At 38.4% G+C, this 25,240-nt stretch overlaps 1 protein-coding gene across 2 annotated transcripts in view; it reads left to right on the forward strand.

Annotated features, from left to right (window-relative positions):
* GIPC2 (GIPC PDZ domain containing family member 2) overlaps window positions 1–24,855 on the forward strand; it is a 28,004-nt gene extending 3,149 nt beyond the window's left edge. The window contains exons 2-7 of one of the 2 annotated variants that reach the window (XM_087734744.1): window positions 7,144–7,329; window positions 10,346–10,526; window positions 10,603–10,626; window positions 13,832–13,941; window positions 14,687–14,768; window positions 23,141–24,855. In XM_087734744.1, the coding sequence (XP_087590870.1) occupies window positions 7,144–7,329; window positions 10,346–10,526; window positions 10,603–10,626; window positions 13,832–13,941; window positions 14,687–14,768; window positions 23,141–23,295 (738 nt within the window). In that variant the 3' untranslated portion in view covers window positions 23,296–24,855. The remainder of the gene's footprint in view (window positions 1–7,143; window positions 7,330–10,345; window positions 10,527–10,602; window positions 10,627–13,831; window positions 13,942–14,686; window positions 14,769–23,140) is intronic. The other variant, XM_087734745.1, reaches the window with a different exon arrangement.
* The last annotated feature ends 385 nt before the right edge of the window (window positions 24,856–25,240 follow it).

The following is a 25,240-nucleotide window of genomic DNA, read 5'->3' on the forward strand; positions in this document are numbered from 1 at the left end:
TTTGTAGCTGGCTCTTTTAAAGTAGTAAAGACTATTACTACAGACTTTGTTCTGAGAGTCTGCTGTGGCCTAACCTAGGACCGTTTCAAACAGTAAATTGTAAAAGAAAAGTGGCAGTAGCAGTGAATACAGTTTAACCAGTCACTGTTGCATTAAGTAATTAAGAAGTACCAGTACCGGTTGTCAGCCAATGCACCTATGTCCCAGACCTTCCCAGCTGCTTTCTGACCTTCTGCTTCTCTGTTTTCTTTCCATACTGAGCTGCTGTTCTCCTTTTGTTCTGTTCCATCTCCAGTTATACCTTTTACTCTCAAGTTCTCGTAATTGCCAGATTATCTTCTATTTTAGTTTTCTTCCTTTCACTGTTGAACTTTTGCTACTGATCTTTTGGCTCCACCGACTTGAGAAAGAACAGCGTTCACCAGGAAATTCAATTTTGTATGAATGGTGCACTCCCATTTCTCCTGCTAGATGTATAATCCGACACCCCCAAAGGTTTTAAAGGAAGCATCAAATGTTTCATGGGTATCTATTGCCAGCCTTGTGCTAAACCAGAGAAGTTTCTTTCTTCTTTTCTCTTTTTTTCTCTTTTTTTCTCTACTGTCCCATTCCTATTTGGTTCTGTTGTTTGTTTGTTTGTTTTTTAAATGTGGTTTATTGGTAAAAATGGATGGAGAGTTGTTGCTGGAGGCACTGAACTTAAAAACTTTTATTCAAGAAATTCAGTTGGCTTTAAAAAACTAAAATGAAAATAGTGATCAAAAGCATAAAGCATAAAGGTAGCACAGCACAGTGAAGAACCTGAACCTGAGAGTCTTGCGACAAAATTTTGGATGGCCAAGATAAAATAGGATAGATGAGTGAATAGCAAGGGGTGCCATGAAACGTGAACTTATTAGCAACTGTTGAGCTTGCTGGGAGTAAGGAAAGACTAGACATTTTAAATAGTATTTATCTATTAATTAAAGATGCTTTTGGACAGGCAGGCTGGTTTAAAGAATAATGCTAGAAGCTATACCTCAGCAAACTGAAATACGCTGAGGTACTCAAATGCCGTTTGTAGGTGTTATCTGTGTAGGAAAGTTTCTGTGACCTAGCTATGCTGAAGCCTATGGGCAGGGTGATACCTGAATGCCTTCGGAAACAGGTACTATCACAGAGATCTCTGCCCTGCAGTGACTGAGGTGGAAAATGGAGGGGGGGGGAGAGGGGGGATGAGGAAGAGCTCAGTGTAGAGAACATTTGCCTAACCATTGCAGAAGTAAATACATTCAATATGATATGTGAGCTTACTGCAGTGTAGGCAAGGGTATGGATTCTTGGATAAGTTCCTGCTTAAGTGTTTTTGGTACAGTTTGGGATGAGCTATATTTGTAATCTGTCACTTCTTTTGATTCCACATGGTTACAGCACCTCAGTTCCTCTTTGTGTCACATCTTGCAGGACCAGCTGACTTTAGCTTCTGCTGGAGGATCCTTTCAAGGATCTGTAACTGACTGCCAACACTGACAGAGCGAAGCTTGTATAAAACACAGTATTTGTTGGACAGACACTGACAAAAACTTCTGTGCAGACCTGGATCATGAATAGGGTAGGATGGGGACAGAACAAGACAGGTATAACTTCAAAGGGAACAATCCTCCACTCCTATGATGTTTGCTAGGCATCTATGAAGGAGTGAGCCATAACAGCTTTCTGAGGCTTTTCCTGTAATTATCTTTTTTTGTTGTTGTTGTTTAGGTATTTTATTCTTCATCCATCTTCCTAGGTGAATATATATCTGCATTTTTGCCTACCTCTCTGACTTTTACCATGACTAGCATTTCTTCTTTTCCTGGTCCAAACTGAATGTTCTTTCCACAGGGAGGAGGAAGATGGCTTCTAGCAATGGATTGCCTGTATCATTAATATGAGCGCTGTTTGAGGTAGATCACATTGTTCTTAACTTTTAACTTGATTTCTTCAACAGGGTTTCAACAAGGAAGCACAAACCTAATTTAAAAAATATAAATAGATGCAATTCTTAACTAACAACACAACCCATCCACAGTTAAGTGCATGTTTCTACTTGCGTAAATAATAAAAATACTTCCCCCATTTTTTCTTCAGAGGATGAAGTAGGAAAAGCAGTTGGAAAAAGTATTTGTGTATGGTCTTGGCCATTTAGGTTTACTACTCCACTGTGACTATCGGAAAATGTGGCAGGAAATGTTATGTTCCCTGTAAGGGTGAAAGTGCTAAGTGCAGCCTGTATGCTAAATAAACGAGCACTGACCAAAGGACAATGTGGGTCTGTTAAAGCTTTTGGTGGTGCTGTGCTCCTGTGAGAGCACATGGTAGGGCTTTAAAGTATTCAAAGTAGCTAATCGGGCACTGGGAACGTGGATATTAAAGTCCAAGTGTACCAGGGCTATTTCTTGATCAGATGAGGAGGGAATGGTAAACCCCAGAAGCTATATGGACTTTTGGTTTGTGTAGTCATAATTTGCACTTTTGATTATTTTGTTTGCTTTGGAAGGTGAAGTATGGTGGGGCTGGTGAGGTAAGTTGAATGCTCAGCGGGTGTGTCTGTCAAGAGCCCATAGAGGCTGGGGTTTCTTTCACAGTGGAACGAAATTTGCTTCCTAAGGGGAATACAGGAAAAGGGAGACCTTCCCAGTAGCACCGAGGGCAGAAATGCAGCTCCCTCTGTTTCTTCCAGTAACAAGAGTTCAGCCGCTGAGCTTGTGTCTGGGCTGTTGTTCCACGGGCCTTGCCTCCTCATGCTGAACAGTTAAGTATACTGTGAGGCTGTGCTGCGTTAAACTTTCATAGAAGTGTATGATTTAAACCTGTTCGATTTAAACTTTTCTGAGAGAGTACTGAAAAATAAGCCACTATGCTGAAACTTAGGTTTCTGAATAAAAGGGACCTTATTACAAGAAAAAATCTCAAGTGGATTTTAGGAGGTTAGAGAAAAGGGTTAGCTTGTGCAATCCTCATCACCGAACCCTTCGAAGTTTTAGAGTATATGCTTATCTGTTGAAACAAATTGTTCACAATCTTGCCTACAGATTAAAGACTTTAAATGAACAAACTTAACACTCCCAACAAACCACCTCCCAACCTATGGCAACAATGTTTACTTGCTGTTCCCCTAAGCAGTGCTTAAATTTCACACCTGTATTAGGTGTGATGTTTGCTGTGTTGATGATCTGTTTTCGAAATACTTTTAAGCTGTGTAGCAGAACTTACACTGTAATTCTTGTGCACTCTGGGTTTAGAAAAAGAACAACAAAACACTGAATGCTTATTTTGTAGTACTTTGAATGTATTTGGGGAGGCAAAGTTGCATGCCTGATAGAGTAGCAAAAGCACACTGGAACCGGAGGACTTCGTTACTCTTCCTGTTACTGCAGCTAGTCAAGGCTCCCACATTTTCCTCAGGGAGGATAAAGTAAGTAAGGTACCTAGAAAATGTGTTGGTGATTGCCTGATCTAATGACGCCTATGTATATAGGGAAATGTGTCAGTGGGTGTTACATCTTGCTCAGAAGTAGAATTCCCATTTCCCCACCTCTTAAATAGAGAAAGTGATTATGATCTCCTTTGTGAAGTTGAGAGCTACTGATTTTAAAAGCGCTTTTAATAGCTTCTGAATGTGTCATCTATCAGTCAACTTATTTTTGAGTTCTCAAGGTGTAGGCTTAATACGGAAGATGAGAATGTAATTAATATATAGGATATGCAATATGGTATTGCATATATACTTTATATAACACATAGCGTAATCATCTTTTCTTAGCTAATACAGTTTCTTTATATAACACACAGTGTAACCCTGTTTTTATTGGCTAATGTTGTCTCTTCCTATTGAAAATACTGATGCAGGGAACAATCTTTTAGTAATCGTATCTGACAAATCTATTTTATAAGGTTGTGCATAAGCCCCCTGTCCCTGCCAGCCGAATGGAATTTCCTTGTTTTGTGTGCCGCACAAGATAACTCTCTCGGTGAAGGAGGTATCCTAGATACTTCATGACTGATGTAACAGTTATGATTTATAATGTCTTGCTAAAGTTGGCATGAAATGTCACAGCACTGGTATGCTGAGTTAAAGATCAAATGCATATGAAGGCTGAGGTTAAGAAGAGAGAGAAAAGACTTAACAATGAAAATTGCACATTCAGTTTTTTTCTTGCTTCTTTTCTGGGTAGGAAAATTATTGTCAAAAATATACCAAACTTTCAGTGAATGGAAGGTGTACTATAGTAGCTGCTGTTTAATTATTTAAGTATATAAGCTGTTATTAGGTACCTATACTAAAAACTTATGTAAAATCTACAAAAAATATCATTTTTGAATTGACAGCTCTCAGTCATGTACAAATAAAGCTGTGCTGTAACTGGGAGATGGTGTAACTATATTTTCCTGGGTAGATACATCTTTAGTACATTACTCTTTGCATATATCTGTTCTGAGAAAAAGCAGTTGTTCGCTAAAGAGAATAAAGAATGATTTAAGTTTTATTTTTGACTGGCTGATGCTCTCTCAGCCTTGTGGTTAGCACAGAACTGACTCACAGAAAATTCTGCAGACTTATAGGCTGTAGTAGGAATGCCATCCAGATGAAGGTCTAAAAAGAGAAACTCTGGATCGAGTTTCTAAATATCACATTTCTGTTCTGTTGCCAATTTTATCTATTCAAAGGTGTGACAGTAGTTACTAGATGATTGTCTGTTTGACAAGGTCAGATGAAGGATGCTAAGGTCTATAATGTAAAGACACAGTGCTTGTTGTTCATTGTAAGAAGAAGAACTGAGTTGCAGTTGTAAACTGGCCAAGCTATTATGTAGCTTGAGAGACAGCTGAAAATGTATACGTGAGCTTACATATAGTCTATTTGAACTGAACCTTCTTGGTTTAAAAAAAAATGCTGAAGATTAGAGATTATTAGTATTTATAAAATAAAATTTAATTTTCTACTTAAAACCAGCTGAATTTCTCTAGGTGATGTTATTGCTTGTGTATTAGTTAACTGAAAAACTTTGCATTACCTGAGAGAATAAAACTAATGTCTATTAAAGGTGTGCTGTTACGACTCTCATTGTGAAAGTAAGATGTTAGATTGCAGTGGATGGTTGATGAGTTACATGAGATAAGCAATTAGCCTTTGAAGTTTGGGTTTGTTTTTTTTTTAAACAACAACTAAACAAGAACCCCCTCATCAAGAAACACCATCTCACTACTAAACTTTCAGGTTTTAAAACCAAACCCCCCACAGTTACAGAATCTAAGTTCTAGAAAGCTTCAGAAACTTGAATGTTCTCTGTGAAAGCATTAGGAAAAATATTCACCCTTCATTTGACCTGGAATAGATTTGAATAGGTTGGTGACTTTCATTTCAATTTTTCTGCTGTCATCCAGTGATACCAGAAGGAAAGAAAAGGCATTTGAAGTGTTCTGGTGCAGAAAATCCCGTAACTTGTACAAGGGTAGTGAGGGAAGCCGGGAAGGCAGTAGGAGACCCTGCATTTCCAGCGAAGCACTGGGGGGTTTGGGAGGCCATGGGCACAGCTCTGTGCCTGGGTTTTGGGGCAGCTGGGCTGGCCCGCTGCTCCCCAAGGACGGCTGCTCGAGCGGCTGCAAAGATGAAGGACACTGAAGGGACATCCTGCTGCTGTTTTTCTCAAATGCTAGGCTGGCTTCCCACTGTGTACTTCTTTTCATGTGTAAGCACTGCTTCTTCTATTTCCTAATTTGGAGCTGGTGTGGGCAGTGGCTGCAGGAGGGTCCAAGGTGTGCTCTGAAGGAAAATAATGTCCAGCAGATATAGACAGGGGGTAGAAAAGTATCTCCTTTTATCTCTTGTCCTGTCAGAGCCACATGCATCCTGCTGGCAGCAGGGTCTTTGTCTGATGGTTTGCAGCTGTAGCTTTGCCACCTGTGCTGGAGGGCCAAATAGGATGGCAACTTTCCTCCTCTTCATGCTTCCATTGCATGTGAAAGATGGACTTTAGGGACGCTCTTTGCCTTAGTGAAGTAGATTTTAGGGATTCTCCAAGTTTCTCTTGGAGCACAGTTTCTCTATTTTGGCTGCTGCCCTATGCTTTCCAGTGCTGCCCAGGAGGAGGCCGTGCAAGGCCTCTCTCAACTCTCACTCCTTTCTGGCTACAGCTTGGAAAGGAGTCGGGCAAGCATAGTTACTCTAGCTGTGAGGAGGAGCATTGGGTTTGTTCTTTTCTTTTTTAGCTAGGCTTTTCAGTACAGCCCGTACTCAAAGAGCAGAAAGCCCAAAGCCTGCCTGGACTGGCCACATTCCTCCATGCAGCACCGTGGTGGGCAAAAGCACCATCTCTGTTCCTGGGTTAGTCTCATCCTGCCTATGCCCAGGACAATAAACCTTCCAATCAAAGAACCACTACTATAAGTGTAGGGAGAAAAAGAAGTACCTAACACCCAGTGCTGAAGGGGAATCCCTCAGAAAGGCTGATTTATGAAGGAAAAATTTGCCCTTTTTCTTAACTCTTGCTTTTACTAAGCTGGAACAGAGATGACCCCCACTTATGCTGGAGGAAGGGCGGGAAACTAAGCAAGCTTGTTGGAGAGAATGTGCTCTGAGCTAATGGTGGAACACGTGGAGCAATATAAAACATTTCGTGCTCTCTCCTGACATTCTTGTTTTGATGAGCTCCTTTTTTTTCCATGAAACTGCTTTCAAGCAGGTATATTTTGAAGCAGTCCCTGGTGATGTTTGAATCCTGTGGAATTTGGGGTGGGTGAACGATGAAGCAAAACATGGTGGTGGCTCTTCAGTTTGCTCACTCTAACCTCTGGAGCAAGCTGTTCTGCTGTAGCTCAAGATGCCTGTATCAAAGTTGGTGTGCTGGGACAGGCCGTGAGAGACTGCTCACACAGATACGTCTCTCTCCTTTGCTCCCTGCCAGCTCTTATCTGCAGAGTTTGAACTATTGATGCTTCCTGTCATGTGCGTGGATGGAGACTGTCACCTCTCCTGGGGCAGCTGGAGAAGGAGAGTTATCATCATTTCAGCTATGGATCTGTCAAAGAGGCCAGAACTATGCTCTCCTTTTAACTTCCTATCAAGCTCACCAAACCTAATATACTGTTAAACTTAATGTTGTTTGCTGTCCTCCTGCACAGATCATGTTTTGCACTTTGAACACTCATAAAGCTGATATGGACAAGCTCTTAGGTGCACAAATTGGCCTTGAAGATTTCATATTTGCCCACATAAAAGGACAACGAAAAGAAGTGGAAACTCTTAAAACCGATGATGTGCTTGGGCTTACCATTACAGACAATGGAACTGGCTGTGCGTTTATAAAGGTAAATTTGATTACCAGTGAAATACTTAGTTCTATAGAAGCTTCTGTTACTATAAGTTTAATTATTGTTTTAATGATCCTTTAGAACTAGAAAATCTTTTATCATCATATATATGGTAAGTAAAAAAATAAAGTAGCTTTTCTTTAGGTACATCATTCAAAATTAGTTCAGCTATTTCTGTACTGCATGTCATTCAAAATTAGTACATTTGTTCATTGCTTCTGTAATGTGTATCAGCTTTACAGTGTGACCATTGTGTTTTCCAACCTACCCTGAGGTGGTAGGTGTTAGATACGGCTTGCCTCTGCCCCCTCCTTTTTTAAGTGATTTTCTGATGTCATTGATTAGGTGCTTACAGAACGTCTGTCACTCATGTGATAATGAGATCATGTTCTTTCAGTCTTTATGACTGTTCACAGGGCAGACGCCTTTGTGCTGTATAAGAATAGGTGTAAGTACAGTGCTTTTTCAGCTTTCTGATACTGTTGCCTTAGGTAAGATGAATTAAAAGGTGCTAAGGATATGGATTAACACAATTTACCACAATTAACTTGAGTAGCAACTATGGGCAGTAACATGTACAATATATTAATCATAATTGCTTTCCTCCTCATTTTCTATATGACCTCCAGATGTTTTGAGACAAGTAGAGGCTGAGGAAATGATGCTACCCTTCTTGCTAGACTAGGTATTAGTCACATTTTTTGCTTTTTTTAGATGCTTTTCTCTAATTTAATCCAATTATCTATTATTAGTGAGGCACTGGCAATTATCTTCGATTACTGCTGTCCCCATTGCTGTTCTTACTGCTATTGTAAACAGAGCTTCTTGTATGGAGAGGCTGTATTCTCTATTCATTCCTTAGCTACCATGGATATGAAACAAGACATGGTTTAGAAATAGATATGCTTGTCTTTGTTGTGGAAAAATGTGACTGAGATCACGCTTGAGAAAGTCGAGATGCAGTGAAGGTTTCAGCAAGCAGTTTGGCAAAATCATAGCCTCATTTTTATGTTTATAGACACAGAGCTCTGAATTTCTAGTGGTAGCATCCATGCAGCCCATAACATTCAGTCATGCTGCTGCTTATGTGCTATTTTAAAAGAAGGCATCGAAAGCACTGCTTCAGCGATTAAAGTTCACGTGTGCAGCACTGTACAGAGCGTTACTCTCTCTGTGCTTGGTTGGTAATATGGGGAGAGAGAACAGCCATCACATAGACTACTGCATAATTGGAGCAGACTGGAAACCACCACATTAGCAAGACAAGCTGTAATTTCCAGTAAATTGTATAAAACTTGTCTGCACAAATATATCATTGTCCTTGTACTAGGCTAATAAGCAGTATAATGAATACGGTGCAGTCTTCGTGGGAATGCATCAGTTTAAAGGAGTTTCTAGGAGCTTGCTTTGTTGCCGTTGCACATTTAGCTAACGGATTTTTCTAAAACAGCATAGAAAATACATACACAAAAGTAAAAGCTGAATCTTTTTTATACTTGGATGTCTGGGTAAATGACTAAGCAGATAATGTCTCTAAAGTTTGACAGAATTTTTTGTTTATATATTTACTTCCCTTGAAAAAATGTTGCTATGTTCCATTATTAATTAATGATTAATATCAAATTTACCTATTTGTGGGTTGTTGAAAGCTGTTGTGGGCTGTAGTAATTGATGTTAGACTCCAAATGAAGAAGAAAAGCTAAATGAGAATGAATTCAGCACACAGACTAAACATTAGTTGAAGTCTGGTGGGCACGCGTTTGAATCCTGGCACCTGGTAACAGAAATGCATTTGGGACCTGGTTTTGGGCATGTGTACGATACCCCACTCTTCATTCACCATGAGGCTTCTTTTTGGTTTTAATCTAGGTTAAAGAAAAAAGTGCTAGAAAGAGTTAAACTCAGCCTGAAGCTAAAAATTGTTGCAGTGTATTATAGGACATTGAGCACTATCGCACTTCCCACTGACTCTCTCAAATGGAGGCACATATGTGGGCTCAGACGTGCGCACATAAACTAGAAGCAGGTTTCTGAGATAGTTATGCAGCTAGGCTAGGTGTTATAGTAGTAGGTGGTAATATGTTTATCTCCGTTGTCTCAATGTTATCTCACTCAAAGTTAGCCTGAGCAACATCAGTCTTTATTGAAAAGTACGTTGTTCGGGAAGATATTAGAATGAAATTCATACCTCTGCAAAATACAAGATATTCTACTATGTTATAGCTTTTCTATTAAATAGCCGTAAGATAAGGGCTTACATGACTTAGACACATGATAAACAAATATGACAGCATATAGTAACAATAAACAGAATCACTGAAATTTGAAGTGTCCGTTAATTGACGTGCTATATCATAGAGATCTTTTAAAGATTGGTGTTTTTTCCTCATTTTTTAAATTCTACTTCACAAAAACTATAAATACTAACTTCTGTTACATTTTCTGGCCTTTAGACCATTTGTATTTGTATTCCATGAGATGGCATTTAGAAGAATTTCTTTATTGTTATTTCAGAGGAAATACTTTAATATGCAGCTGTATAGCTTGATGAGGAAAATGGTAGAAGTTTTATCACTATAGATGGGTCTTGTTAAGACTAGCCCTTTATAGTATGTTATTTTTTAGTATATTAGAGACATTTTTTAATGTCCCTGGACCATACTTGAGAAGAGAAAAAAAACCCAAAACTCAATTAAACATTCACATTGTTGACACATTTGGGTTCAATTTTAAAGCACAAAAATGTTAGCTTATTCAGAAGCCTGAATTTCTAAAGTATGATTGCATTCTTTTTTTTCTGTTGATTTTATATTCAATGCTTATTAAAATAATTTGTTTGAAAAATAATGCTTTCCAAAATATGTTTTATGAAAATCTTATCGACAAAATGCACTGCTGGTACAGTAAGCTCAATGCTATTGATGTTGTTAACTGACATTCTTGAAACTCTGTGGTGTCACCTTGTTACCTTTTAAAGAAATATTTCTAATTTTTTTTTTTTTAACAACAATAGCGTATCAAAGAAGGTAGTCTTATGGACCAAACAAAAATGGTCTGCGTGGGTGATCACATAGAGACTATAAATGGAAAAAATGTGTCAGATCGTCGGCATTACGAAGTTGCCAAAATGCTAAAAGATTTGGAGAAAGGTCAGATGTTTAAGCTGGAGTTGATAGAGCCTATGAAAGCATTTGGTGAGTGACCTGACTGTCCACCTTGTTCACGGGATATTGAAATCCCAACATTGAACTGCACTTTGTTTGTTTTCAGATTGCAGCCAGGTGTCCACCCAAGGTAATATAACTGCTACAAGAAAGTACATTTGGGTTTTTTTCTTTGAAGTGGGAAATTTACGAATGGATTTTCTTCCATCTTGCTTTCTCCAGCAGTCATCCTGGTGTGGGCTGCCTCAGCCTGACTCTCGGTTGCTTGATTCCTTTGCCACCACATGATGATGCAAAATAAGTACAGGAGTTGTTTCATAGACACAGTTTTAAAGCATGGATCACTTCATTAATGTGCTGATCCTTGAACCTCCTCTTTTCCTCTGTTGATACATAATCCCTGTTCATCTGTGTGTCAGATTTTTCTATTTCTGTACCTTTTACTGGGGACTGCACTTTCTAATGCAGAAGGTTGCTGCCGAAAACACTCTCTGGGATTTCCTAGAGCACCTCCTTTGCTGCATGCCTGCCTGCTGTCTCCAACTTTTTTGTGGATCTCTAATCATACAGCAGGTATACTCAGAATTGGAAGAAAGCAGTATGGCAAAGCTCTGTACCTACCACCTGCATGCTATGAGAAAGTTATACAGGAGGAATGCATACCTACTGCTAATCCTTATGTATATTAATTTTATCAATGTGGTAAACTGAAAAAAAAAAAAAAAAAAAAGGTAGGTTTAGCTCAGGAGTCAAAGTAGAGACTGAGTTTTAATTTTTATTCTCTCAATTTTTTATAAGCCCCCCTGAACCATGTAGCATTTTTCTGTAATAAAAACTTCAAAATACTGCTAAATTATAAGTGTGTATGAGTCCTTGTGCACATCTGCACTAACAGCAAGTTCAAAATCACCATCTTCACCACAGCAGCAAAAGTACGAAATGTTTATTTTTCAAATCTTTTTTTTATCTGTTAGTAGCTTACAACTGCTGTCATACACCAGTCTTGACACTTGGTGTCAGAATAGCAGCAGAAATTGAAAAGGAGAGAAATTTGAAGGTTTCTTTTGGCTTTTAGTGCTTCTGTGAAGAATGAGGGTTGCGAGTTAATCTCTAATGCATTTGGATATAAGTTGATGCTCTTGTTAAGTAAATGTGTATGTTATACATTACGCTAAAGTAGTACTACATATGTATAGTATAGCAATTAGTAATATAGGAATACCTTTTTAATATGGGTCTATAATTTGTATTCAATGCTGAATGTGTTACATAGTCTGTTTGTAAAGACCAGGATAAATCAGAATTTGATTGATGACTTCAGCCATTATTTAATAGTAATTACTTTAGTCAGGTGATTAAGATACCTTTTAGTCTGCCTGTGATGTAGCAGAGGAAACCTGCTAATTCCATGGCAATACCTTTTATCTGACATTGAATTAAGAGGCAATCAGAGCTTTTTGGACAGATTTTTGGAAGATGCATGTTATTTTTTTTACCCCACAGAAATTACTTTACAAGTTGCAGTGCCCAGTAGGTTAGAATATCCTGCCTCTAGCCTTAGGTGCAGTAAGGCTTTAGGCACAAATTTATTCAAGATAGCATTTAAGCTGCAGCATGCTGAGAATAGTCCCAGAGGAGATGACAAGCAAGATCCAGATCCTGCTGGACAAGTAGGGGCTGAATTCCTGTTAGTTTCAACACAAGTTTGTGAGGCTATAGAAATAAGAGACAAGCCTCTGTGTGAAATTACTAACTTTTATTTTTCTTCCTCTCAGCAGAATGTGAAATAAGTATAATTTACTGGTTAGATATCTTTCTACCATGTGCACACAGGCTGCCTCAGCTACTCTAGGCAAGGCGTGTAGCACAGAATTAAAGACTTGTCTGAGTAAGATTGGTCCTTACCAGTCACAAGCTAGCCCTCTATGAATTGGTGAAAAATTAATAGAAACAAAGTCAAGGCAGCATAACACAAATTCTAAATTTAAATTACGTGAATATGAAAAATAGTTTCTGTCATGGTCAGAGAGATTTGGTCTGAAGTACTACAAATAAAGGTTATGCCAAATCATGGGTTTTAGGACACTAATGGTGACAGAAGTAGAAAAAGATGTATGTTGTATTAGGAATGACTTTTTGAAACAAGTGTAGCAGAAATGATGAAAATCTTAAGGATGTTTTAAACTGTCCTTGAAGCAATAAAAGGGTTAACGAAGTGTTGATCCTAAGTATATGTGTAAGAGAGTGTGCCATATCTATTTGTTAAAATAAAAACAATTAAAATTTACTTTTCAAGAGTTGTTCAGCAGAATAATCTGGATTTCTGACTACTTTTTCAAGAATGGTGAGTTGGATCTACCTGGGCAAAATGAATATAGCATGTTAAAGTCTTGCCTTCAAGGAGAGCTTATGAGAAAGGCCTGCTGATAAGAGGGAGAATAATCTGGTAGAGAAAACGGCACAGTTAAACAGTTCTGCAAAATTATCTCCTCTCTTCTAGCACTTTCCAGATTAACTGTGCAACTCCCATGTCAGTAAGTAAATTAAAATCTTTCCACTTTTGAATGTAAAATTATGTCCTAGAACAAGAAAGCCAAATCTTAAATGATTCCATACTCCATTTACTAACTGAGGTGCCATTACCCAAGATTAAAGAAGGAAAGCTGAATTCAGGTGAAGAAAACTTTGGGTAAACCCAGATATTCTTGGTAGAGATTTATCAGGTGTGAAATTACGACCTTGGTGAAACCAGTGGAAAAACTCCTGCGGATCTACTTATGGACATTTTACTTATGTAACTGTTAGCAACCAAATTGTTAGCTCAGCTTCTTGTGGCTCATCATGAGCTGTTTAGCAGTGGTGTTTGCACCATTGCATGAGTCACAGATGGAAATGTTGCAATGCTAAACCTGCTACATAGTCTACCTGTAAAGACCAGGATAAATGAGCATTTGGCTGATGACTTCAGCCATTATCTAATATTAGGTAATAAACACCTCTACTTTTCTGTAGAATAGGGAAATAAAATTATACAAAGAGCATATATGAAGTTGAGTGAAATAGGCCTGCATAGATACGTTGGTTAATGGAAGTCTTAGCTTCAGTGCAGTCAAGTGGATATCAAAGTTTGAAGACAAGAAATTGTCAGCAAAGCTATACTTAGAATACAGTTAATTTATAATTAGATTTTTACATATGTCTAGATCTTGATTAGAATAAAAAGTGAAGGTAATGTAATAGCCAAAGCACATACATCATATTCTGACATACCATATACTTAGTTTTGTTTTGTATTCTTTTCTTTTTGTTGTTGTTGTTGTTTATTTTGTCTTTAGAAAAGTTGGAACCAAGATCCAAAGGTGGAACTCTGCCAGAGGCTAAAATCTCCAGAGGGAGAGAAACACTTCGGCTGAGAACCAAAGGCCCTGCTACTGTGGAGGAAATGGTATGGTTATCTTGAGGCCCTTCAATAGTTCAATCATTTAGCACCTGATTTATTCTTCCCCAACGTTGATAAGGTAAAGTAGGAAGGGGAAATCTAGATGTTACAAAGCTTGCGGGACTTAAGACGACAACAGCCTTCTGCAGGGAGAAATGCTTATATAAAGTTGAAGACCAGCAGGGATAGGATGGGGCTGAGCAATCTGGAAACAGAGAGCTTATATTTAGATGTCATTGATCACATGGATGAATTGAAGGTAGATTAGACTGGAGGAGTGTTGAAAAGAGGGAAGGAGGGGAAAAAAAGGAGGGGACGGTTGAAGAGTTGGTTCTGTTTCTCTACGCTGCAAAGTGTACTGGGCTGGTGTAAGGGCTGTCATTAAGAGAGGCTAATAACGTACGTTGACATGAATATGTGTAAAACCAGGACTAGGGTTTGGAAGAAGAAATGTTATTTATTCTGGGTTCCTCTAAAGCTGATGAGGATTTGATGAAGATCTGTATTGTCAGGAGATGTAAGGCCCTTGTTTAGTTTGAATGTGAGAGCTGTGTGGCTTGACATTAAGAGGAAGGCTCAGGTTTGTGAGAAGCGGGAAAGAGAGTGGAATAACGTGTTTTACTGGTAGGCTTTGTAAGTCTAGGTGACTAGGATGGGAGTAAGGATAATCGGTGGCGAATTGCTGGTTATTTTGAAATCTGCATGGATATAATCATACTTTTGCTCTTTTTCTCCCTTTATTTCAATGAAGCCAACTGAAGTTGAAGAAAAAGCAATTAAAAAAGTGGATGAGCTTCTTGAAACATACATGGGGATAAGAGATCTTGAATTAGGTGAGTTTTTAATAGATACATTACTACAAGATTAAACCGTTTCTCATTTCTGTAGTCTGAAATTTATTGACTAGTCTCTCAATGTAAGCGAAGCAAAATTTGTCCAGCATGCAGTCTCAAAAACTTGCCTGTATGTGTCTGATAAAAGAATCTCTCACTACAAGCCTTATGATGTAATTAATTAATCCTCTATTCTTCCTGCACATTATTTATACACTATTGCACAAATTATTTATCTGCTAGCCATTAAATGTCATCACTGTATTCTTTCTGGCATATATTTTCTAGTGGAGCTTGTGTGTACCACATTTAAGGATTGTTAAGGATAAGCATGTCTATTTTGCTTTTTTGCTCCTCTGCCCCTTGGCTTAGACACATCAAAGTTGATCACTGAAGTTTGAATCTGAAATCTTCATCATAGCAAGGGAACTGACAGAATAATTGCACAAATTTATCAAATTCTCTGAAGTCTGTGTTCTGAAGAACATGGGAAATTTTCCAGAATATTTACTAGCTATCATGATCGTCAATATATAATGAAAGAAACTATTAAATCCCGGTGTCATAAGTTCCTTAAAACTGCACCAAACTTGTCCTTGCAGCTGTTGCTTCTCTCTGTTAATCTGACAACAACTAAATAGGAACTTCTGTTTGTATGGGAAGAAGCTGCAGTGTAGCTGAGTAAGAAGTGCCTCTGTATCCAGCTGTGGCTGGGTTTAATCCTCATACGATCTTGTGGAACTGCTGAGACAAAGAGGAATGTATTTATTGTTATGGTAATATCCAAAAAAATCAGCCAAGAATTAGGAAAGGATAAAGCTAAAGGGAAAGCGATCTTGAAAAGAAAGCTTTATGAGAGAAGTAGAGGAGGCAATGGAGAAGAGAAAATAGGTCTGGCATGAAGCTAAGGGCAAAGCAGGAGGGTTGGACAGGCAGCAGTTAGCACAGAGGAATGAGAACAATAGGAGATTATCTGAATAGCCAAAAGCCCTTTGTTGGCTGCCTCTACCGGCAAGCATCTGATTGGCAGCTTCTACTAGTTTTCTCACAGGAAAAATTGCGGGTAAAGTATTATTTGTCCCCCAGCCTAAGGTAGAGGTGGGCTTCCTGGCATAGAAGAGAGAGCAGAGCTGCCCAAAACTTGTGAATTCTGTTTTGTAGATAATATCTAAACTTTCCAGTTCCCAGAAAATGAAAAATTCTCAAAAATTCTGTTCCCGGTAACTCTAATATGTGATACCCCTGCCGTGTAATATGCTCCCAGGAGCCCTATGTGATGATGACCTTCTGTTTAGGTTAGGGAGGATCCCATGTCCTTTCTCTCTTCTGCAGCCTCTGCCGCTCAGTTCGTCTCTGGCTCAGGGTTCAAAGTTCCAAGTCTTGTGCCAGCCGTCCCTCGGGGAGCTGTTTTTGTCCTGCAGTTATCGCAGTCCCAGCTCAAGCTGGTGCTTCTGGAGGCTCCTGTCCTTGCAGGTTACCTCCAAGGTCCCCAGGCTCCTGGCCCTACAGGAATAAGCATCTATAGGTGTTCCAGTTTTGGTGTCCATAGCCCAGAACCCTGAGATCCTAGGCCAAAGCATGGTTTCTTGGGATGTTGAGGTGTGCTATGTCCTGCTCTGGGACAGGGAAGCAAGTTCCAAGTTCCTGTGGGAACTGGTGTTCCCTGTGGTTTTGGCTCTCAGTACTGTAACGGGATGGCTCTTCTACAGCAGACTGAGGAGTTCAGCTTTCAGCACATGTGGCTGAGCTGATTGCCAAGCACCTGGTAGAGTTTTCCCATGAATTCCTTGTTTTTTTTTTTTTTTTCCTTCCTTCTCCCCCAAAGGTCTAATGTCCTTCATCTTTCAATACGTAGTTTGGAAAGTTTCGAAGAATGCCTTAAAAGAATACTCAAAGAAGGAAGAGGTCTTTGTCCTCAAAGACAGGCTCTTCTTCCCAACTGGGTTGTTGTTTTGCTCTTCACCTCTTCCTTTTCTTCCTCCCAAAAAGGCAGTGAAACAAAGAGAAACTGTCAGAAATCAAAGACTACAGGGTTCACGTAGCTTTAGTTTGCACCTTTGAAGCCATTTCCTAAAGTTCAAATCTTGGAGTCGAGGGCCAACAGTGGTGACAAAAAAAAAAAGTTTTATCACTTTTCAACAATTAAACAGCTCTAGGACTCTTTAGGAAAGGAGAGCTAATCACCCGTCACAAATCTGTTCAATTAACATATGTCAGTTTTTCATATACTGGGAGTGATCAGTCACCCATGAAAATGAAATATGAGGAAAGGATTCATTCAGAGAATGCCAATCACCACTCAGCTAGAAATTTCACTCATTACTCAAGCCAGATTAGTTGAAAATGCAAGTCATCACAATGCGACAGCCGACAAGTGATTAAGATCTCAATCATTGCTCGCTCCCATGCAGTTCTGTTTGTCAGAAGCTTTGGATGTCAGTTAATATTGCTCTTTCATCTCCATTAAAATGACACTTCCACGGTGTGATTGAATTCTAAGACAGTGCCCCAGTTTTAAGCCAGCAGTTAGAAAGAAAGGAAAGAAAAAATAATGTAAAATTGCAGACAGAATTAAAGATGAGATAAAGCCCTTAATTTTTGCATAGTTGAGTATCTTGACAGATTCAAGAATGGCTGACTAAATCTACACACAAATCCCTAAGCTGGAGCAAAATGCTTGGAAAACGTTTAATGGAAATGCATACACTTCTTTTTTTTTGGCACAGTTTTTTATTTTCAGAGATCTAAATGCTGTTGAGATTTACATACCTGCCTTTTGAATGCACTTTTACCTTTTTACCTCTTTATTTTACTGAAAACTGGACTTAATCTGCATAAGGGACACTTGGCTCTGGAAATATATTCCTCAGCTATTTTATGGGCACATTAGAAATTGGGCCAAGGCTTGACTTCAGCCTTCTTTATAACATAAATGCGCCATTGAGAGATAATTCAGGTTATTTTAAACCCTGTCAGTGCTTTCTGGTAAAGGAATGTGAACAGTTGATTAATAGGAGGGGTTCAGGAAGCAGTGTTAGTGAAAAATACTGCTGGCATTTATTTTTTAAATCAGTGAGGCTTGAATTGTTACAAACTGTAGTTGATCCCAAAGATTCTGGGTGGGAAGAAGCCAGGATCTATGGGATCCAACCCCAGAATGCTACTGATGGAAAAATAATGGCAAAAAGGGCTTCCCATCCGAATTTTTTCTTTCAGCATCTTCTGGCTAGCTCTTCTTCCACTGATATTTTGTTCTATTTTTATGCTTTTGGATGATTATTTCCTTTTTGTTGTTCCCTATAATATTGTCAGACATTACACATCTTTGCATATTCTCCATCTCTGTTTAGAAAAATTTCAAATCTACTTCTGCACTCTTTACTTTATTTTTCAAACTTACCGTCTAGTCAAAGTGTCCTAACAGGTTTAAACTTTTTGTCACCCAAGCTTCTTCTCTTGGCTCACTAATCCAACCCAGCAATATTGGATAGATGTTTTTATCTTGAAATGCTTCGACTAAAGTGATATTCTCCCCAAATCTGTTGTTTTCTGCTCCTTCTGTTGCCAGGCTTCCTTTCTCAAAGGATTTTATTGTATACACTCTGGGGTATATTGTTTATGACTGTTCATTTACTCTGAGACAATAATGGGAGTTTTGTGAAAAAGGGAAAGGTAGCAAGTCTGGTTAAACTAGAAAACTTCTCCACTTCAAGAAGAATTAGTGCTTAATAAAAAGAAACAAGAAGAAAGGATATTTCTAATGGTTCCTTGAGAGCCAGATCTGACAATGTTCAACATGAAACTAAATCCAAGTAATGTTAAACACTGGAAACTGCAATGACATGCTTCATTTTCTGTCATGTTTTAAGGAAGCTGAATGTGAATTTTAGCTCTTTTAAAGTGTCAGGCCAGAATAATAATAACTGATAGCTTTTGATGAAGGCAAAGCTTCTGATAGCATTACAGCTAAATAAATATTCAAGTTTCTGTTAAGACTTGTGAAAAAGTTTTTTTTAGAAGTTACACGATAGGGTATAGGTAGCAAAACCACTATGTTAGGTGGATAATAACAATGGTAGGCAGATCGTAGCTTTCATGGCTTGTGCTGCATGTGTCTATCAAAAGTGAAAATAAGGATTTTGTGAAAGATCTTTGAAGTTATTTTAAAGGGACTAGGTTTAAAAAGCCAACATACTTCTTTGTTCATATTCTGGGAAGCCTGATACTGGGCTTCTCAGTTAAAGTTGAGAAGACTTCATCACTTTTAAGTTTGCTGAACTTTTCACATTTTATGTAAAAATTTCTCAGGTTTGAGCATCGCCTGAAGAGAGATTTAAAAAAAAAAAATCTGAAAACAATTGGGGCTATCTGGAGTGTGGAAAAATATTCTATTGGAATAAAATTCTTGTAATCGCTTATTGTGCAGCTGTTACAAGAAGCAGTGGGGGTAAGGGAGGGGGATGAAAGCAATTTGGCACGGAGCTGTCACCCTCCGAGAACCAGTAGAGTTTTCTTCAAGTTGGCAAGTATCTGCTAAATGCCTTGGCAATCAGTAGTTTTTGATTTGCCTTGGGAATTACGCATTGCAAATGTCATTGTGTAAACATGCGTGTTCTGCACCGCTGTGCTGACCAGGGGATGCCATCCCATGTCTGTGTTAACTGTCTGGGGAAATAAAAATACGTACACTGGGTGATCGAGAAGACTGGTCAGCTGTAGCGTTCCTGTGTGTATGAAACTAGCGAAGCAGGGTTCAGCTTTGCACATTCGTATACACCAGTGGTACAACTTGTGTGTGAAACTCGGGAAGGATGGCTGGCGTCTTGCATTAGGATTTGCTGCACGGTAATACAAGGCTGCTGACACTAGAGGTCAGCACCAAGCTATCGAAAACATGCACCCCAGCAGGCAGGATCCTGCAATCTCTCCAGGAAGGGTACTTCATTACATCAGGTGAATCTGCGAAGGGGAATGTGCTTTCATAAATATAGTACATTAAATGTACCCTGGTAGTGTTGATTACAGTTGCTCAATCCAGTTGAAAACACTTTGATTTGAGGCTGCTGCTTTTGCATGGCGGTGACATTCTGACTCCTGCTTGACGGGGTTAAAAGTTGTCTTGACTATCTAAGTTTAGTAGATTTTGGTTTCAAGTTTGGTAAATCTATAATAAACTATTTTTAAGGTTCTATTTCATAATGTGGGCAGCTCAGTCTTTAAAGAAAATTGTGTTTGAAGTAACATTTTCTGTTAATGACAGTTTATTATTGTGTAATTCTGAGGTTTCAAGTAGGGCAGTTGGACTGTAATATAATGCTGTGTTGTCTTGTTTTATCACTGCTGTCTGTGTCTTATGGCTCTTTCATATATCTTGACCAATTTATCTTAAAACTGGCTAAATTCCTTGATCCCACTCGTTCTGCTGGAACGCTTGTCTAGATCCTCACTCTGTTGATGGCAATTTTTGTTTAGTATCTTGAGTAACTATATCTAGACACGTTTGCTCTTGTGTCACCTTGCACAGCTCTTCTCCCTCCAACCCTCTCCCAGTGTCTATATAGAGTAACTTCATATCCTGGTTCATATCCAGAAATCTGTGAAATTTAAATGACACGCTTCACCTCATTACCTCCAGGGTGGCTCCTCTGTAAGTACCTTCTTATGCCATGGTGTCAGGGGATATAGGGTGGTGTTGACAGGACAAATATTTGTCTTTCGCTTGCTGGGAAGAGTCCCCTGTTTAATGCCTGTTTCCCATCCAGACTCCTCCGAGTCAGTGTCCCATGAACTTCACAGGGGACACAGAAAGAATGAACACAACAGGGATAAGGTTTCTTCTGGCAGTGAAACGAGTCTTGAGAGTCCTTGAGAACCACTAGTGGTGCCTGGGAAGCTCGGTTACACTTGAACTGTCTCAATCACAGCATTTAATTTGTCAAGTTTTATGTAAGTTTTCCTTGGACTGTTTTGTGTAGTTTGGCATGCTGTGATTCAGTTTAAAGCCTCATGTCTGAACATAGTTAAAACCAAAACGTCAAATTTCTTCTGAATTACTGTTGCTGACGTCTACAATGTGGAATATGGCTCAAGTTTGCTCACGGCTTGTTACAAGTTTGCATAACAGCAAACACTGTTTGCCAGAAGTTCATAACTGTCAATAAACTTGAGCTGAGTTTCAGTCAAAATAATATTAAATACGTTTAGTAAACCTTCAGAGCAGGGGAAGTTTCTTTTCCTTTCTATCTGAGAGAGATTTTGCCATGTTGATACAACACAGTACATGAAGTAGATGGCAGACTGTTCCAGTGAAGATGGTCTGCTGTGGCTTCAAAACTTCCTTCCCTTTCTCAGGCACTGTAATACAAGTTTTCTGCTCAGATATCCCTTTGAGAAAAGGCTGGAAGCTGTCAAATCCTTCAATGTGAGACTTGAATTTGATATGCTCATGAAGAAAGTGGTGGTTACTTGATGTATAACAAAAGTGGAGGACACCTTGCAGAATAAGGCAGGTGTGTAAAGTAATCACAAAATGAAGCAGACTTTCAGGGTTTCATCTATTGTACAACACCATAATTTCTTGTGAATATGAACAGAGGCAGTGGAGCAGAGATACAGCTCAGAAAATAAACTGCATTCAGCAGTGCTGTTTGTGCTGAGCCTGTTTTAGAGTCTTCTGCATCCCTCAAACCATGATAGCCTGCTGCCAGTAGTTCCCCTGCCCTAGCTTAACCAGGAGAAACTCCTGTGCTGACACTTTTCATCCTTCAGGGAGGTGCAGGTGCCATGACTGAGAGAAGTTTGAGCCCTCACAGTTTTCATTTGCTCTAATGTCCTTGGGTTGCCAGCATCCAGTGTTGTTTGGGATAGACTTGTAATTTGTTTTAGAATCTGAGAAGCTACGCAGTGGCTAAAGGTGAGGGATGAGCACAGCAGCTAAGGACTGACCCCCTAAGCAACAACTCCAGTGTAGCCATTTCCAAAGTAAAGTCTAAAACTTGATAAATTCTGATACTTGGGTGTTAAATAAGAGAAAATGCTGTACAGCACGGGTATACAAGATATCAAGAGTCTAACTCTGTTGTATCAGACCTCTCTGCTTTAACTTTCCTGGTTACGAAGATGTTCCTAGTCTTTGGTGGCTCCAGTTTATTGTGCACAGCAGCAATGCCTTTCCCATGCTTTTGCACAATTCAAACCACCTGGCTGAGACTTCCAGAAATCTTTGATTTTTTTCACTTCATAGTGGCATAAGCACAAACTTTCCCAGCCTTGGGGGTGCTATAAATTAAAGATTTGCTTTTCAGAGTGGAGGTAATAATAACTGAAACACACTCATGCACTGAAATTAGTTACTCTTTAGTTTGGATGGTATTGAAAACAGTGTCTTTTTCACTGAAAACTCAGTCTCTTTACTACCTGGAGGTGTGTTTTGGGTTAAAAAGTTAAGCTAAAGTTAATTAAAATTAAATAAAATCAAGCTGAAAAAATAAAGAAATTTGTTTGATGTCATATGGTAATTTTTTGAGAGCACAATTTCTTTCAGGCAGTTGCAAACTTACTGTGTCCAATACCTAACACCACCAGATTTTATTTTTCTCTGTATTTTACACAGCACATTAGTTGAGCCTAGTATTTGAATTCTTGTTTTCTAAAGTAGAGTATTCAGGTGTTTTCTCTAGGCCCATTTATCATCACTGCTTTCTAAATGCAGGTCATGCTCAGCATGTGAACTCGTAAAACATGGGTTGTGGCTAGCAAACCCATACTAGCTTGGTCGCATGTATCTATTATGCAGGCTGTATGTTATTTTCCATGTTCAAACCCTATGCCTTTTGGCTTTCCATGAAAAACGTGGCCACTTTAAACTCTGACTTGCTGAGATCTTTTCTTCATTGTTTAGGGGAGAAGAACATTCAGGTTTGCCTTTTGATCTTCTGGTTTAGATCAGCAAGCTCATATCAAACTCACTGTTGGTGATGAACTGGCATGGGTCTTGTTATTGCAGAAGAGTTGTGCTTAACCTTGTTTTTAGACCCATACTTCATGTGCCTCCAGTAATGAATACAGAATACAATTTAATAAGAGTAAAATGAAGGTTCGTTAAATTAAAAATTAAACTTCTGCCAAACAAACAGAAGAATATATAAAGAGCACTCCAAGGAAGCCCTCCTGTTTATCAGAGCTGAATGTAGCTAGTGTGTGGGGATTTAAGTACATAATTCCTATTGAATTCTAAATTCAGTAGGTAAGCTTTACCATCTCCCTAAGATGACCTTACCTGGTTTTGAAAATAGACATTCAAAAACTATCTTGGCCATATGTTAGATGTCACTTTCATGATAATTACATTATTTTGTTTTGTTGCTTTTTAGCTGCAACAATGGTGGAAGCTGGAAGAGACAAGAAAAACCCAGATGAATTTGCAGTGGCATTGGATGAAACTCTTGGAGACTTTGCATTTCCAGATGAGTTTGTCTTTGATGTGTGGGGAGCAATAGGTGATGCTAAGCAAGGACGCCTAGAATGAGAACTGTGCAGTATATCAATTCCTATTTGAAAATAAAAAATGATTTTCAAATATGTACATCAGAATTTCAATACTTTTATTGATATGAATCCAGGGTGCTCTGTATAAATATTGTTATCTGCAACTTTCTTTTGCAAAGGAAGTTTTCTAATGGAAATGTGAAGATAAACCCAAAGTTCTGACAACTACACATTTAAAACAAACATTTAATTTACATGCAGAAATCACTGTGAAGGGTGTGTCAAGGAGATATATTTATATAGACATTTTATGAAAATTAGGTATTTTTTATTGTACATACACTTCGATATCAATATTCTGAAGAGTATTAGACATATGCAACAAAGAGTTTGGATTATTTTATCTCTTCTTTAGAAAAGTTTATAAACTCGTTGAAAAACTACCTAGCTACACGCTGCAGTTCCCTGGTCTTCTGTTGTCCTTATGTATTCACATACACAAAGAGCTGTGGAAAACCGGAAGCCTTAGGTTTTCTTACGGTTTGGCCTGGACGTAGTGTTTTCTGTAGACAGAGCTGGGAAAAAGCTACCCTGTTTCTGAAGAACCTGAGTTCAGGAAAAAAACATATTCTTCTGAAACATGAGAACTCAGATCTTCAAATGAAAAAGACTTGCTTTCATTTGAGTCACAATACACGCTGTCTGGGTATTACTGAGATGAGTAAGTATAGTAGAAATGCTTAAACCAGGAAGCTACTGCTTTATTCGTATGCCATATTATTGCAATAGGAACCGTATAGGAAGAAATAAACGTTAATTTTGATTACTAGTCATATATTTGAATAATATCTGTAAATCTGGCACTGGAGACTGTAGTGTATGACTAAGTGCTTAACTGATCTTTGCATATGCTAAATGATTTGTTGAGATCCTAAGGAGTTCCCCTGTTGTCTGTTTTTTTTCAACATGGCAACAAAGGAGAGACATTGAAGGTGTTCAAATCTGGAAGATAGTATTGTAAAGTCACAAACAATCACAGTTTGGGTGAAAATGCATGCCTAAATCCTGAAAAATACATTAAGCCAATTTTAGATGTTAGGATTTCCAATTATATTGTACATAAACATTTATTTTAATGGATAATATTTTACTAATAAGTCTCAGATTATTAAAAATGAACTGTCTCTTTTAACACGTCTGCTATGCCTGCGTTTATCCTCCTGTTCGCACTGTATTTAGTGAAAATCAATGCAATAAGTTTTGTTTTTACTCTTAACTAGATTCTTTATCTGTTTTTACCGTGCTTTGTTTTAATCAAGACAGATAGTTGCTCATATGTTTAGAAAAAGCTACTTTCAAGTGATTACTATAGCTAAATAACATGCCATGAGTGTCCTTGAAAATGAAATTGAACAAGAACGTGGGGCCTGATGTGGGAATGTGTCAGAGCTTTTTAGTATTTTTATATTTGCAGAAGCATATGAAATAATGGGTATTACAAAAGTTTTTTTCTAAATCACTACCTAGTTACTTCTGAGGAAAATGTCTTTCATGGTCTTGCAGAGATCTCTGTAAAATAAAGACTATGCCAATAATTTTACATGTTCTATGTCAATGATTTTTTTTTTTTTTCTAAAACCATAACATTTGAAGTATCATTGAGAGAACAGGTCCTCATTCTCTTTACTGTGTTATTTAGGAAGGCTCCTAAACTCCACTTCAGTCTTTTGCCCATGTTACAATAAGTGAATATTTTTTATTGTTATGAAATATTGCATGAAGTCTTATAAATACTGTTCAGTGGTCTTTCAGTGGGGATAATCTCCAATTTTATAAATGCTGTTCTGAATATTTTGCTCTTGTATCTGATTTAAGGATAGACTTTCACATAATATAGCTATTCCTTTTTATGAAATGAGTAGTACAGAGCGGTATGGAGGTCATACATTTTATTGTATTTAAGAAGTTCAAAGATGTCAAAATTT

Source organism: Nipponia nippon, unplaced genomic scaffold, assembly GCF_047370975.1.
Source record: "Nipponia nippon isolate SJK-2023a ecotype South Korea unplaced genomic scaffold, ASM4737097v1 scaffold_5, whole genome shotgun sequence".
Classification (NCBI taxonomy): domain Eukaryota; kingdom Metazoa; phylum Chordata; class Aves; order Pelecaniformes; family Threskiornithidae; genus Nipponia; species Nipponia nippon.